The sequence below is a fragment of the Melanostigma gelatinosum genome (genome assembly GCF_949748355.1).
Source record: "Melanostigma gelatinosum genome assembly, chromosome: 10".
NCBI lineage: Eukaryota > Metazoa > Chordata > Actinopteri > Perciformes > Zoarcidae > Melanostigma > Melanostigma gelatinosum.
Window position 1 is genome coordinate 11,195,927 of NC_136643.1, and position 13,168 is coordinate 11,209,094.

The 13,168-nt window shown below is 43.9% G+C and overlaps 2 protein-coding genes across 4 annotated transcripts; one reads left to right on the forward strand and one right to left on the reverse strand.

The window, feature by feature from the left end:
* Nucleotides 1–1,178: 1,178 nt before the first annotated feature.
* On the reverse strand, nt 1,179–6,722 carry akap19 (A-kinase anchoring protein 19). Of its 3 annotated transcripts, none has more exons than XM_079277671.1 (2): nt 6,590–6,722; nt 1,179–5,563 (listed from the first exon to the last, which is right to left on the reverse strand). In XM_079277671.1, exon 2 carries the CDS (start codon nt 5,236–5,238, stop codon nt 4,978–4,980), a length of 261 nt encoding a protein of 86 aa, XP_079133797.1. In that variant the 5' UTR covers nt 5,239–5,563; nt 6,590–6,722; the 3' UTR covers nt 1,179–4,977. The 3 variants fall into 3 exon arrangements, with proteins under 3 accessions (XP_079133797.1, XP_079133796.1, XP_079133798.1); XM_079277670.1 differs by having other exon boundaries at nt 6,360–6,722; XM_079277672.1 differs by having other exon boundaries at nt 6,614–6,719.
* A 2,371-nt stretch (nt 6,723–9,093) lies between these two features.
* On the forward strand, nt 9,094–12,961 carry mstnb (myostatin b). Its single transcript, XM_079277611.1, has 3 exons — nt 9,094–9,559; nt 9,962–10,332; nt 11,271–12,961. Exons 1-3 carry the CDS (start codon nt 9,181–9,183, stop codon nt 11,649–11,651), a joined length of 1,131 nt encoding a protein of 376 aa, XP_079133737.1. The 5' UTR covers nt 9,094–9,180; the 3' UTR covers nt 11,652–12,961.
* Nucleotides 12,962–13,168: the final 207 nt, after the last annotated feature.

Here is a 13,168-nt window from a genome sequence, read left to right on the forward strand (position 1 = left end):
TGGGTCCTACCTGTGAACTCCCGTGACAGCGCGAGCTACTGCAGAACTCCGGCGAGCTAATTAGTTAGCCTTCCAATTTATTTCTACTGCAGAAGCTAAAGCTGTAGCGCCATGATTTGGGAAACTTCCAAAACCTGGCGTCAGAACTGGAGACTCAACGGAAGGCGTGTGCGTAACGTGACAGTGCGCGCTACACAGAGCAGATTGACAAGTGTCAGTCAGAGTTTGACAAACTCTTTCGAGACTTTGCTTTACTCAAGCCAGTTGCAACATGTATGTGCTGCACATTTCGGGACGATATTGAGGTTTATTCAGTCGCATCAAAAATTGCAACGCTGTTTCACCTGAACTCGTCTGGAGTGGAGGATGAGATGTTGACACTGCAAGCTGACATTCAGCTGAAGGCCAGGGCTCATGGACAGTTTCCTCACAGAGGAAAAGTACCCAAACATGAGGAAATGTGATACCTTCTTGACTGCATTATTCGGCTCTACTCATTTATGTGAGTCAGCCTTTTCCCACATGAAGAACATTAAGTCCAAACACCGTTCCACCATGACTGATGATCATTTGAAGTCTGCTTGAGGCGGATACCAGCAGCTACTGTCCGGACTATGCAACTCTGGCCAATCCCATTCAGTGCAAGTCATCAGAGTAAGGTAATGACCAAAAATGTACAGAATTGTATTGTGCCATAAGGGTTCATGCAGTAATGCAAGGTACGCCAACATATATTGTAAATATAAAGTATACTCAGTGTGTATACATATATATATATCAACAGATATTCAGCATTTTTAATGTAGGTAATCATTTTGACTTGGTCATTTTAAAAGTAGCTTGCAAGCCGAAAAAGGTGTGGGCACCCCTGCTGTAGACAATAAACAGTCTGAGTGTTTCTGCTACACGGATAAACGCCTCATGCTTTTAGGCCACCGTTTGCTTTACAAAGGAGCGCTGGCCAGCAGTCACTTGTAAATCCTTTTGTTTGTTCTTTATGCAGCTGAACTTTTAACCCGCTGTGTGTTCACTCTCATACAGGATGCAGGATACACGCCTCTGTTGTTTGACAGGTGTTTTAAATACATACTGTTGAGGCTGGTTAATAAAGGCACCTGTGTGAGGTTGTTCTGAAGTCGTGGTTTAGAAAATAAGAATGAAATACTTCAAAACTGATACAAGGCATAAATCAGATTTATTGGCATCATCAGTTTTTTTTACACATACTAGATGTACAGTTTGCTAGTTCAGTGAATATTAGACGACAGGAATATGCAAAACGTCACTCATGTTATGTTATTCTTCATGATATAGCCACAGGCCCACATGTATCGTCTTACGAAGCTACTTCCCGGAGGCCAGTTCTGGCTTTTCTGGCAAGTCAGGTCACATGGGTTCTGTCACTGCTCCTCTGGCTACTTGTGTTTCACTTTATAGTCAAGTCAGCTCCTCTTGTTTTGCTTCAGCTCCACCACTCTGACTGCTGTTTTCATCTACGGGTCACTTTGACTGCTGTACAGGAGTTGTGATTCTTTGTGGAGAAACTCTGTTTTACAGAGCAGTCGATTAAATCAAAATGTCCTTTCGTCGACAAAATGAATGGTTGTTGTTATAAGACAGCCATACTTGTCTTTGTTATATATGATAGGAAACTGGACATCTTTGGGTTTTGGACAGTCGGCTGGATAAAACATAACAAGCAAAACAAATACAGTGGATCACTTTGGGCTGTGGGAAATTTCTACCTGCATTTTTCACTATTTTCTGACATTTTAAAGACTAAAAAAGGTAATGAAGAATTCAATTAACAGATCAATTGATAATGAAAACAATCGTGAGTGGTAGCTCTAATTGAATCCGTACGAAAGGGCACAACAGCCTGAGGGATTCTATCCTTCTCGTGATGAGTAAATCCTTCAAAAAAGCGTTGGCGGACGATTTAGCAGCCGTCTAACGAAACACCTGCTGGCAGTAAATCATTTAAATTGGGTGACCTTTAAAAACGACAAATCCCGGTTTTCAAAAGGTGGCATTTGGCAGATGTTTGAATGAAGACGGCCGTTCTCACTGGATCCGATTTTTAACTCCTTCTCACTGCTTTTCTTTTAGACCAACCACAAGACCCGATATATGCCAGAGCTACAACGATGAATCTCGTGTGAATTTGTAAACAAAGGTGATACCACAATTTGTAAAAATAATTCTTTTCTCAGTGACGTCACACTCAAAATGCACAGTAATGTCTGACATCAACATTATGGCACCATCTGTGATGTATTGCCTAAAAAATACCCGGTTTGGTGTTATTATTCTCAATATCATGAAAAGCAACTTGTAAAAAAAAAAAAATTGCATGAACTGAGCAAATCACATTCTCTTCTCACTGCCATTGGCTCTTTCTTGTGCTGTGGAAACAGGCCTTTTTGTTTCTCCTTTTAATCCCAATGGTTAATAGAAAACAGTGTTCTGCACAGCAGGGAGATTCGATTTATATAATTTGATCTGAAGCAAGACAAATGCAGTCAGATTAAGACTCAGGAATATGGCGTGTCATCTCTAATCTTTAGTGTGCTCACAACACGTATGGGACCGCCCCAACAGATTAATCTGTCCACACAGATTAGTGCAAACTATGTTTCAGAGTTGGTTTTTTAGAGTGATGTTTGATACACATCATATCTGACTGAGAAAGGTCTAGAAACCTAAGTCAGCATCCCTTCGATCAATCATTACCCAGCTCACCTAAACAATACAGCGTGTTGCTGTAATGCTGTTAACGAGGTCTTTTTGAATTACGCTCTTCACCAAAATGGGCACCATGTCAGACAGCACTGAAACAGCACGGGCCAGTTGCATAAAACTCGACCTAGTCTTAGTCTTAACTATAACTTTAAGTCAGACTTGCTATAGACACTAAAGGTTACCTGTTGCATGAAGCTTTGCTGCGAGTGACTAAAGTAGGCCTGTCGCACGGCATTATGGATGAAATAGAAGAGAGAAAAACAGTGGATGCAACAGCGACGCCACACCAAGTATGGGAGAAAATAAATCCAACGGTCGGTTCAGAAACAATTCAGGAATATGGTGCAACAATCCCAAAAAGTTCTGAACAAACAGTTGAAATAATTAGCTAAAAATGTGCTAAAAGTAACACATAAACAGTTGAAATATTTAGCTAACTGATCTTCTAACCAACTGTTGCCATCGAAGACAAGTCTAAGGACTAAAGACTAGACTTAGACTAAGTTTATGCAACTGGCCCCTGTATTGGTTAGACTTCCCAATGCAATGCCACTTACACATCAACTGTATTGTATTGGTAGTGGTTAGTTTTCCATCAATACTGAAACACTGTGGGTGTTGTAAGAGAAGACCTGGGGAGAAGGCAAGTGGAGAGAAAGATACCCTGCCACTGTTGGCTTATGGCTTGTGTTAAAGTATTCTTACAGTTGCTGGTTCCGACTATTACGGTAATATCTACAACACCATTCAAAGCTGTTATCACTGCAGATAGATGTATGACAGCTTAAGTGTCGTAACCAATGCTTTTCAGTAGAGCCTATAGCCAGCAATGTAACTTGAATTCTGGGCAAATCCCAATGACATCATTAAGACCTGCACACAAAAAACATCTGCACCTACACGACATCTCAGTCCAGGGAACAAAGACCAGACCTGTGTAATGTACCTTCTGATATAAATCATACATTACAAAACAGTGTTGGGCTCAGAGTAACATTCATTCAGGACTTTGGCGGTTGTGAACCTGTATTCCAAATATATCTACTCCGTCCCCTGGTTAGTATCGTTTGCCCTCCATTATGGCGCAGCACCACCCTATTTTAAGAAGTTGTACATATAGATTGGGTTTCACGGTTTGCATATTTGTGCTTTTGTCCTCAATAGGGCACATGGCAGTATTTCTCGGTTAGGCGTTGCACAATAACACAAAGTTGACAAAATAGGCCTACAACATTTTTACATCGTTTTTTTTAAACTCCAGTTCTGTTGACAAGCCAAATCCTCTTTGAAAAGTGTGTCAATCCTCTCTCGGGCCCTGGTTTTTTGTTTTGCGGCTGAGAGGCCAGCAGGTCCCCAGTAATCTGTAACCTAATGTAAAAAGTTCCCACGTTGTGAGTTGCGTACACAGAGTATCCTGGAGTGTAGGAAATACACCATTTGTGCACATGATTTCCTGGCGATTCACCGTGAGGACCCTGCCTGCTTGGATGGAGGGCTGCGGTCGAGGCAACCTAATGGCAGTGTGGGAGAAGCAGAGTGGAGGAAGACGCTCCTCTTTGCAGATCAGCCACAGGGTCTCCAGGGAGGCCATTAAAAGGAGAACTTCAGCCCGCAGATCTCTTTGTCAGAGCATAAGGAGACGGACAGCTGGGTGTGTTTTCTGACCTGATAGTCGCAGTGAAGGTTTTCAAGTGAGAGTCTTGACCAAATGAAGGGATCTATTAATAACTCCCTCCGTAAGAGGACTGGATCTTGGCCCTGGGGCAGCATCAATGACTGGGGTAGACTTTCACTGGCAAGGGGGACCATCAGAATTCCAGGTAATATCGGATAGCAGTTCTTGCTTTGCGTTATGGGTCCAGCCACAGAGGGCCAAGACCTACTGGTTGAAGGGACAAATAAGGTCAGAGACAGATGAGCTGTCCAACTGAAGACACTGCAGGCGCCAGCTTTCATCCAGATAATCACAGGAATGTGGACAGGATCAGGGTGCTTTGGTCGCTTTGGAGAAGGGGTTTTTAGGTTCAATCACAGTATAATCCAAACCAAAAGTAGGTCAAATCGAAATAACTGACAGCTCATTCATATTCCTGCACACAGCAGGTAGATTCTTGAAGGATTCATTCTGAACGAAGGTGCTTGAGACCAGTGGCCTTGTTTAATCCCACGTACAACCTCAAGTATCGATTTGAAGGCAGTCTCGGCCGTTCCACTGCGCCATCCCTTCTCGTGACGTCATGGCACGTCACATTCAATGTAGGGGATGTCGCTGTAACGGCGGTCTACCTCCACCCACTGCTGCACGGCCCGGGCCACGATCTCCTCGGAGAGCCTCTGGGCGTACTCCAGCAGCACCGGGTTGGCCTTAAGGGAGCTCTCCGGCGAGCCCATCTCCGAGTGAACCAAGTAGGCTTTCTCGCCCTTGCGCTCCACCTTCTCTGTGGAGTTTGCATTCTGGGCAGCGGAGTCGCTCCTCTTGGATTTGACACACCCCATAATCTGGAGTATGTCGCATTGATTTACTTTAGACTGGGAGGTGTGCGTGAGGCTTTGGTTAGATTCCTAACTCGCACATCAATGTTGTCAGTCGGTACGTCCCAGAAGCAACCCTGTGCTTCCCCTCGACGTCTCTCTGCTGTGGTCGGCTTTTCAGCTCCTGTCATCCGCTCCCCCTCTCATCCATGTCTGAGTGCCAACGTGTGTGGTAAATTCAGAGGGCGCTGGGGCGCAACCGGCTAGGAGGCCCATCCCCGTGTGGGTCTGGTGGCGTTGAAACAGTCGGTCTTGCTCCCTTGCTGGCCAGAACCCATAGCTTCCTCAACTGCAGAAAAAGAGAGAAAGCGGTTTTTAGTGATTTGATTTCCATTAGAGGCAGCCTACGAGTGCCAGATGGCGGCAACGTGGAAAGGATTTTCACAGTGGCAACTATGTGACCCATGTTCCAGCGGCCGGCTCGAGGTCAAGGCCTCTTGCGGCTCACCTCAGCACGGTCATTCCAGAAACACACTCTGCCCCTCTGCACATCAGCTGCGTTACACATTCACCTCCCCCCCTCCACTACCTTCAGAGTGTTTTATGACTCAATCCCTCGGCCTATTTTGTGTTGCATGACACAGGCACGCCTGTCCCTAGCTTGAGTGCACTGATACTGTTTTGTTGTCAGCCTGTGTCTCCCATCTGTTCCACTAAACCAGCCTGCAGCCTGATTCACAGTGACAGCTCCCTTTCCAGGACTGCGGGCCTTGGTGCACAGCAAACATGTGCTTCATTCAGGAAGCTGCATGCTATACACACAACACCAGGCCATGAATGATTCATGCAGAGCAGAGAGTCTCCCTGTGAGTCAAACAACATTTGGAGGCGCACACAACCAGAGGAATTTGAACCGTCACTAAATCCTCCAGATCTGGTATTATGTGAATGAGATGAAATAGCGGTAAGTGTGTCTTAATGTTAATGTTCACACCAAAATGTGAGAGCATCAATTAGCTGTCAGACAGACACATGGGATTTGGAATAAACCTGATAATTTAATGAATGAAAATACCTCCGCAAACATGAGATCACAAACGAATATGACAACAGGATGTGCTGAGATCCCGTAAAGCTGTACATACATTTAACAGAGTGTGGCAAATGCGTCAGGGTTTCCTCCATTCCAACTAAAAAATAATCCGGCGATGGACGAAATAACCCCAAATTGTTCAAATAAACAATAATCCGTGAATCATCTGTTGTCGCGCTGGTTCGTCTGCCCACTCCTCAGCTCCGCAAACAGCATCCGAGCGATTTCAATTTAAAACGTCATTGATTGCGTGCAATGTGTAAAGAAAACAAACATATATACATCTCCGAAGTTGCTGCTGCTCACTGGTTTGGGCTCCCCATCAGATTTCAATATAATCTCTAAAGGTGGGGTAAAAATCCCAAACTGGTGGACCAGACGGCAGAGGTTTCCCTGTTGCCTTCACGCCGGTCCAACGCCGAGTGGCGCTCCTCAGTAGAGAGGAAAGCAAATGAGTTCAAGTGCAACGACGCTGCACGGCAACTACCGAGCTGCAGCGGCGCTCAGGAGGAGAGCGAGTCCAGGCGCTGCACACCGACAGCGGCTCTGCACCGCCGCGGGCTGGTACGACACTGCCATCTGGTGGTGACATGGAAACGCTGCATCAAAATAAAAAACCTCTGGCCAAAAATGACCACACCACGGTGAAAAAAATATATAATAAAATAGATTCTTTACCTCAGTAAAAGTCACTATTGTTTATAGGCTCCATTCGCCTATATTAGTGGATTTTATTATTACTCACTGTCAGCGTTTGAAATGTTTAGAACTCAAAAGTTATTCTTAGAATTAATTTAATTTAATCATTGAAAGTATTTCCATGGGAAGAAATGGCTTTCTTTCAGCCTTAAGCAGTTCCGTAGGGCCAACATAATTTACTTTGGTTTGATCAATTTAATTTAATTTATTTATGTAATTTCAGTACTGTAAAATTAAGTTGGACTTATCTTCAGTAAATAAGATGCATCAACCCAAATGTATTAAGTTGACCCAACCCTAGTAAAATAGCTGGATCAACACTGACAAATCAAGTTGACCAAACCCAAGTTAATTAAGATGGACACAACCCTAGTAAATAAGTTGAACCAACCCAAGTAAATTAGGTTGGAAACAAACCTAGTAAAAATGATGAATCAAGCCTAATACATTCATCTGACCCAACCCAAGTACATTAAATTGGCCCAACAGAGTTACTAAATTATAAAAGAAAGTAATTTAGCCATGTGGAAATACTTTCCAGGATTTAATTAAGTTAATTCAAAGAGTTATTTTTCGACTTTATTGTATCTGATGCTGGTGGAAGAGGTAGAGCTATTTTGACTACTTCTTATAGTTGGGTAGTTTATTCTATACCAATGCATTATTATACAAGATCATGTTAATAACCTATATAGAATCCCAATTCTCAAAGCAACGAGTAGGCTTATACGAGCTACTTTCGGGTATATCTTTCTATGCTAACTTATGAAACAGTCTTTTACTTGCAAGATATGTCTATGTTGCCTTATTCATTTAGCGCATGCTCTTATTCCGTAAGAACAATGCAATTAATGTCCACTTTATTGGGTGAATTTTGACTTTATGAATTCAGATTTAATAAAAATAATAATTAGAGGTCTATCAGTTTCTGGATGTGGTCTTTGGCGGCCAACGTGATCAATGCTGCATTCTTTTTTCATGCTGCCACATATGTCACACACTTGAGAGAGCTGAGTGGACTCTGAAAGCACCAGGGCTCTGTAAAATGATACAACTTGTCCGGTTCAGAGACAGGGTCACTAATGTTTCTACAGCTGACTGGGAAGTCGCTTTTCCTGAATGGATTTTACATTTCAAATCATCAGATTGATTTATGGCCTTTCTGATCTGAACGACATGAACGTGCCACACGATGGCGCTGTCCTCTCATGTGCTACAACCAGGGTTCACCAACAAGGATTTGGACAAGTCCTGCACTGACGGTTTTCTCCAGCTTTGCTGTTTTTTAAATGTTTTTAATTTACCCCAGTGCGGGGAACGATGTAGCCTATTTTTAATTTTACACGTGCTGATAATCAGCTTCTCTCACCTCGAGAATGACTTGACTTGACCTGGCTAAAATTGTAACTCCTATTTTTACTCAAGGATTAAATGTATTTCGACAACCAGTCTCCACCATGTACCTGCCATCAAAGACAATTCGAGGTTAAACGTGTAAATCTGACAAAAAATACTCGATTTAAAGATTTAAAAATATTGTTAAACAAGCGTATTAAAGCACAACCTCACGAATCCGCCTTTCTTGCTTTCTTTCATAATATGCTGCAGATAGGCTATTCTGTTGTTTTGTGTTTATTTGTTTAGCGCTTCAAGTTAACTCAAACTGTATTATACCACCAGGGATAATATGACTGCAGCCAGGATTACAAACATTCATCATAAACAACATTCATCACATAATGCAACAGTCTGGACATGTCACAGGGACACACAGTACAAGTGCAAGATCACGTGAAATGAAGAGTGCAAACAACTGAATGCCAAATAGCCTGCATACGATGCAAATTCAGAAGCCCTTTGCGCAATCACTGTAAGAAAAGTGAATTTATCCATCCGTGGACACGTTAAGCACATGCCCACAGTCTCTATCCCTTTATGGTTAGACAAGGTAAAAAAGTTGTCATGTCAGTCGGTTAAAACTCATTGTTGCCTGTCCAGCCAATCATAGTTTTTGACGACACAAAAGAGGCTAAAGTTGGAGTATAAAAAGGTGTGCGCAAATAAAGTATGATGCCTATCAGAGTGCGACATTAATCCAAACACAGTCCAGCCGCGCAATAGGTCCAGCACAAGCCAAGGGATCTTTTTAAACCAAACTGCACACATTAGAGACAATGCATCTGTCTCAGACTGTGCTGTATCTTAGCTTGCTGATTGCTTTGGGTCCAGTAGTTTTGAGCGACCAAGAGACGCACCAGCAGCCCTCCGTCACCAGCCCAGAAGACACGGAGCAGTGCGCTGCCTGCGAGGTCCGGCAGCAGATTAAAACCATGCGATTAAACGCGATCAAATCTCAGATTTTGAGCAAACTGCGGATGAAAGAAGCTCCTAATATCAGCCGAGATATTGTGAAGCAGCTCCTGCCCAAAGCGCCGCCGCTGCAGCAGCTTCTCGACCAGTACGACGTGCTGGGAGATGACAACAAGGATGTGGTTATGGAGGCGGACGATGAGCATGCCATCACGGAGAGAATAATGATGATGGCCACTGCACGTAAGTCTTTATTTTGCTTTGTTTTTCGCATTATGACAAGGACGTGGTCAGACGTCTCCAAAATAGTTTTCTTTTACGCACGGGACAGAGCGCACGAAATACGCTATCAATCGTATTTATTTTGACAACACGTAACTTTACCAGGTTTTTATATAGGACATGTGGATATACCAGCATTACCATGATTTAAAACTGCAAAAAAAATAGGTCAGGGGAGTTTGGAAGACAGCGTGCGCGGTCATTACGCGCACAGACTGTAGGCTTTTCTAAACTTTATTAGCCCACTTTCAGAGTTCAAACGGCGTGTCAGGGATGTTTCTTTACACCAGTTTATTTCATTATGTGAATTTCAACTGCACATGGTCATTAACCCATTTCTCTATCTCTCTTGTGTCTCTCCAGCCGAGTCCATCGTCCAAGCGGACGGGGAACCAAAGTGCTGCTTTTTCTCTTTTACTCAAAAGTTGCAACCCAATCGCATAGTCCGGGCTCAGCTCTGGGTGAATCTGCGCCCGTCGGACGAGGCGACCACAGTGTTCCTGCAAATATCCCGCCTGATGCCGGTCACAGACGGGAGCAGGCACATACGCATCCGCTCCCTGAAGATCGACGTGAATGCCGGGGTCAGCTCTTGGCAAAGTATAGACGTCAAACAAGTGTTGGTTGTGTGGCTGCAGCAGCCGCAGACCAACTGGGGCATCGAGATTAACGCCTTCGATTCGAGGGGAAATGACTTGGCCGTGACCTCCGCAGAGCCCGGAGAGGAAGGACTGGTGAGATGAACCACTATTTTACATTTAACTGAAACCTTATGATACAGTTTTGTATACAAGTGATCGCTAGCAGTTTGTCTCATCCAGTTAAAGTGAATAGTGTTGGCGGCATGGGGGCAGAGCTGTTTACTGCTACAGCAGCAGAATTAGCCCATTGTATCTGTCCTAATCAATATGATGATTATTATTACAATAAATGGACCATCCTGCATGAAACTAAAATAATTTATAAAAGTCCAGTGCATTTTGGTTTCTCTGTGTTGCCATTCCGGAGGTCTTAACTTTGGGCTGTGCAGAGAGGCTTTGCAGAGTCAGCAGGTGGTTAAACATTCATGCATTTCACTGCTGGAAGAGGGAATCAAGATTTAAGACTTTTGAAAGCTGTTAATCAACACAGACTCCATGCAGTGCACCTGCATTTGGACAAATGCCCGGTCCACAATAACCTCAAATCTTATCGCTTGATTACATAAAAGTCACCTGCCCCACATTCCTTAAAGTATTCTGTATGACTGTGCAAATCAGAGTAATTGCCGGCACACACGCACGCACGCACGCGCGCACACACACGCACACACACACACACACACACACACACACACACACACACACACACACACACACACACACACACACACACACACACACACACACACACACACACACACACTGCTGCTATCAATGACAAACACTTATCTTACGGCTCAAATACTGGCACGGGCTCTCAGGCAATTAGAATACCTAGACGGCTGTGGTTAACTAACCGTCCGATGATTTAATTTCTTTAAAACTCAAAGTTTCATAATATTATCGGGCCATGTTTGAGAACCAGCTGCCAAAGGGTCGAGGGCACCAGATTAAAAGATGCAGGAAGAATGCTGTCATCCTTTTGCAAACCAACTATTTTCAAAGTATTCACCCGCGCTTTGTCGTTGCAGCAACCGTTCATGGAGGTGAAGATCTCAGAGGGCCCCAGGCGTGCCCGGAGAGACTCGGGCCTGGACTGTGACGAGAACTCTCTAGAGTCCCGGTGCTGCCGTTACCCGCTCACTGTGGACTTTGAAGACTTTGGCTGGGACTGGATTATTGCTCCAAAGCGCTACAAGGCCAACTATTGCTCCGGGGAGTGTGAGTACATGCACTTGCAGAAGTATCCGCATACCCACCTGGTGAACAAGGCCAACCCCAGAGGGAGCGCCGGCCCCTGCTGCACTCCCACCAAGATGTCGCCCATCAACATGCTCTACTTTAACCGACAAGAGCAGATCATCTACGGCAAGATCCCTTCCATGGTGGTGGACCGCTGTGGATGCTCTTGAGTTGGGACGGGGAGACCGTGGCGAGAGGGGAGGCCGGAAGGGCTGTGGCTTCATCCGCCTCCAACTTCAAACTCTTTAACACAACCAGTCCACCAGTTCCAATGCTTTCCTGCAGAACACGGTGCAGTAGAACCAGAGTAGAGGCCACAAACAGCCCGACCTTCCCGCAGGGCAGCGCTATCACAACCCGGCATAGCTCTTACTTTTCTTTCCTCCAGTGAAATCTTAGCCGTAGAGGCTTGAAGTCAGATGGATGCAGAAACATACACATACTCACACACATGCCGGACCGTGGAGGGAATGTAGACAGAAATGATCAAAGTTATCCAAAAACTGTTTTGTCCCCCTGTATCTGTGTTCTGCGCTGTCCATTTATACACACATGCCGACAGATTATACTCGTACGCCGTCTGCTCTACTCCACTCCACTTCACTTGTAGCCAACATAAAAGCTGTTACACTTTTTTGCTAAGATATGTGTTTGTGATAATCATTTTTCAAGTTATGTTGTCAGAGTGAAACCAGGAATCCTCGTGGACTTTTTGAAAGGGCTTGGAAAAACACAACTGGAGACTCATAAGAGTGATATTTCTCACTGGCAGAACGTGTTTTAGTGCACATAGGGGTCATAGAAGTCGATTAAAAAAAGATGAAAACTGGCCGCGCGGCATTATCACTCCCATATTATTTGAACTGCATCACTATCTTGAATCCTAAACAGAGGTGGTGACGTTGTGTTTGGTCACTCCTGAGATCCTATTGACACAAAACTGTTTCCACCAGGGTGAAATACCACTTTAGGCCCTGACATGTTTTCATGTACTCTCCCATACATACATGCAGCAACATACCCGACTGAGGAGCACTCTTGCTCAGACATAATCTTCACGATCCAACAAAACAGCCTGACCCTGGACCCTGCCCGATACACTTGAATTATTCTGATTGTAAATTCACATGACTGGACAGAAGGACTTGAACTGAAGGCACAGTGAATGCAGCCTACAAATGAAAAAAACAAATGTGTTTAAGACAGAGAAAATGGATTGTCGAGATGTATGTTGAGATCACTCTGTCGACAAACAACAGTTTGCACTATGGCACACCAATAGAAGGAATTGGTTGCTACAAAAGTTGTAAAAACTGATTTTGATGTGTTTGCTAATTTGTATTGTATACATATGCCATTGTTTCCATGAGGAGTTGCCTTTCTAAACCACCCATTGGTAAATGTATAAAACCACAACCTAGCCAGATGTAATGCAGCAACTCTATATACTTGTTTTAACAAATAAAGTTTCTAGCTTGTTTGTTGAGTTTTGTTTCTTTGAGTGTTTTGTATTTTGACAGCATGTCCTACCAACTGCACTTCACAAAGCAAGTATGCTCATTTCCTATGAATCTGATTCTATACTGTTGCATTTAAGTTACATTGAGATTCAGATTCATGTAAATTCCTGGAATACGTGGGGGACACAATGTCTTCTTGCATTCAATTTCCCAAATCAAACGGAATA

What these genes read in the sequence shown, in the direction of transcription:
- akap19 (XM_079277671.1), bottom strand. Translation starts at nt 5,238, where the DNA reads ATGGGGTGTGTCAAATCCAAGAGGAGCGACTCCGCTGCCCAGAATGCA.
- mstnb (XM_079277611.1), top strand. Translation starts at nt 9,181, where the DNA reads ATGCATCTGTCTCAGACTGTGCTGTATCTTAGCTTGCTGATTGCTTTG. An exon ending in AATGATGATGGCCACTGCAC is followed by an intron (nt 9,560 to 9,961) that starts GTAAGTCTTTAT and finishes GTGTCTCTCCAG; the next exon opens with CCGAGTCCATCGTCCAAGCG. An exon ending in AGCCCGGAGAGGAAGGACTG is followed by an intron (nt 10,333 to 11,270) that starts GTGAGATGAACC and finishes TTGTCGTTGCAG; the next exon opens with CAACCGTTCATGGAGGTGAA.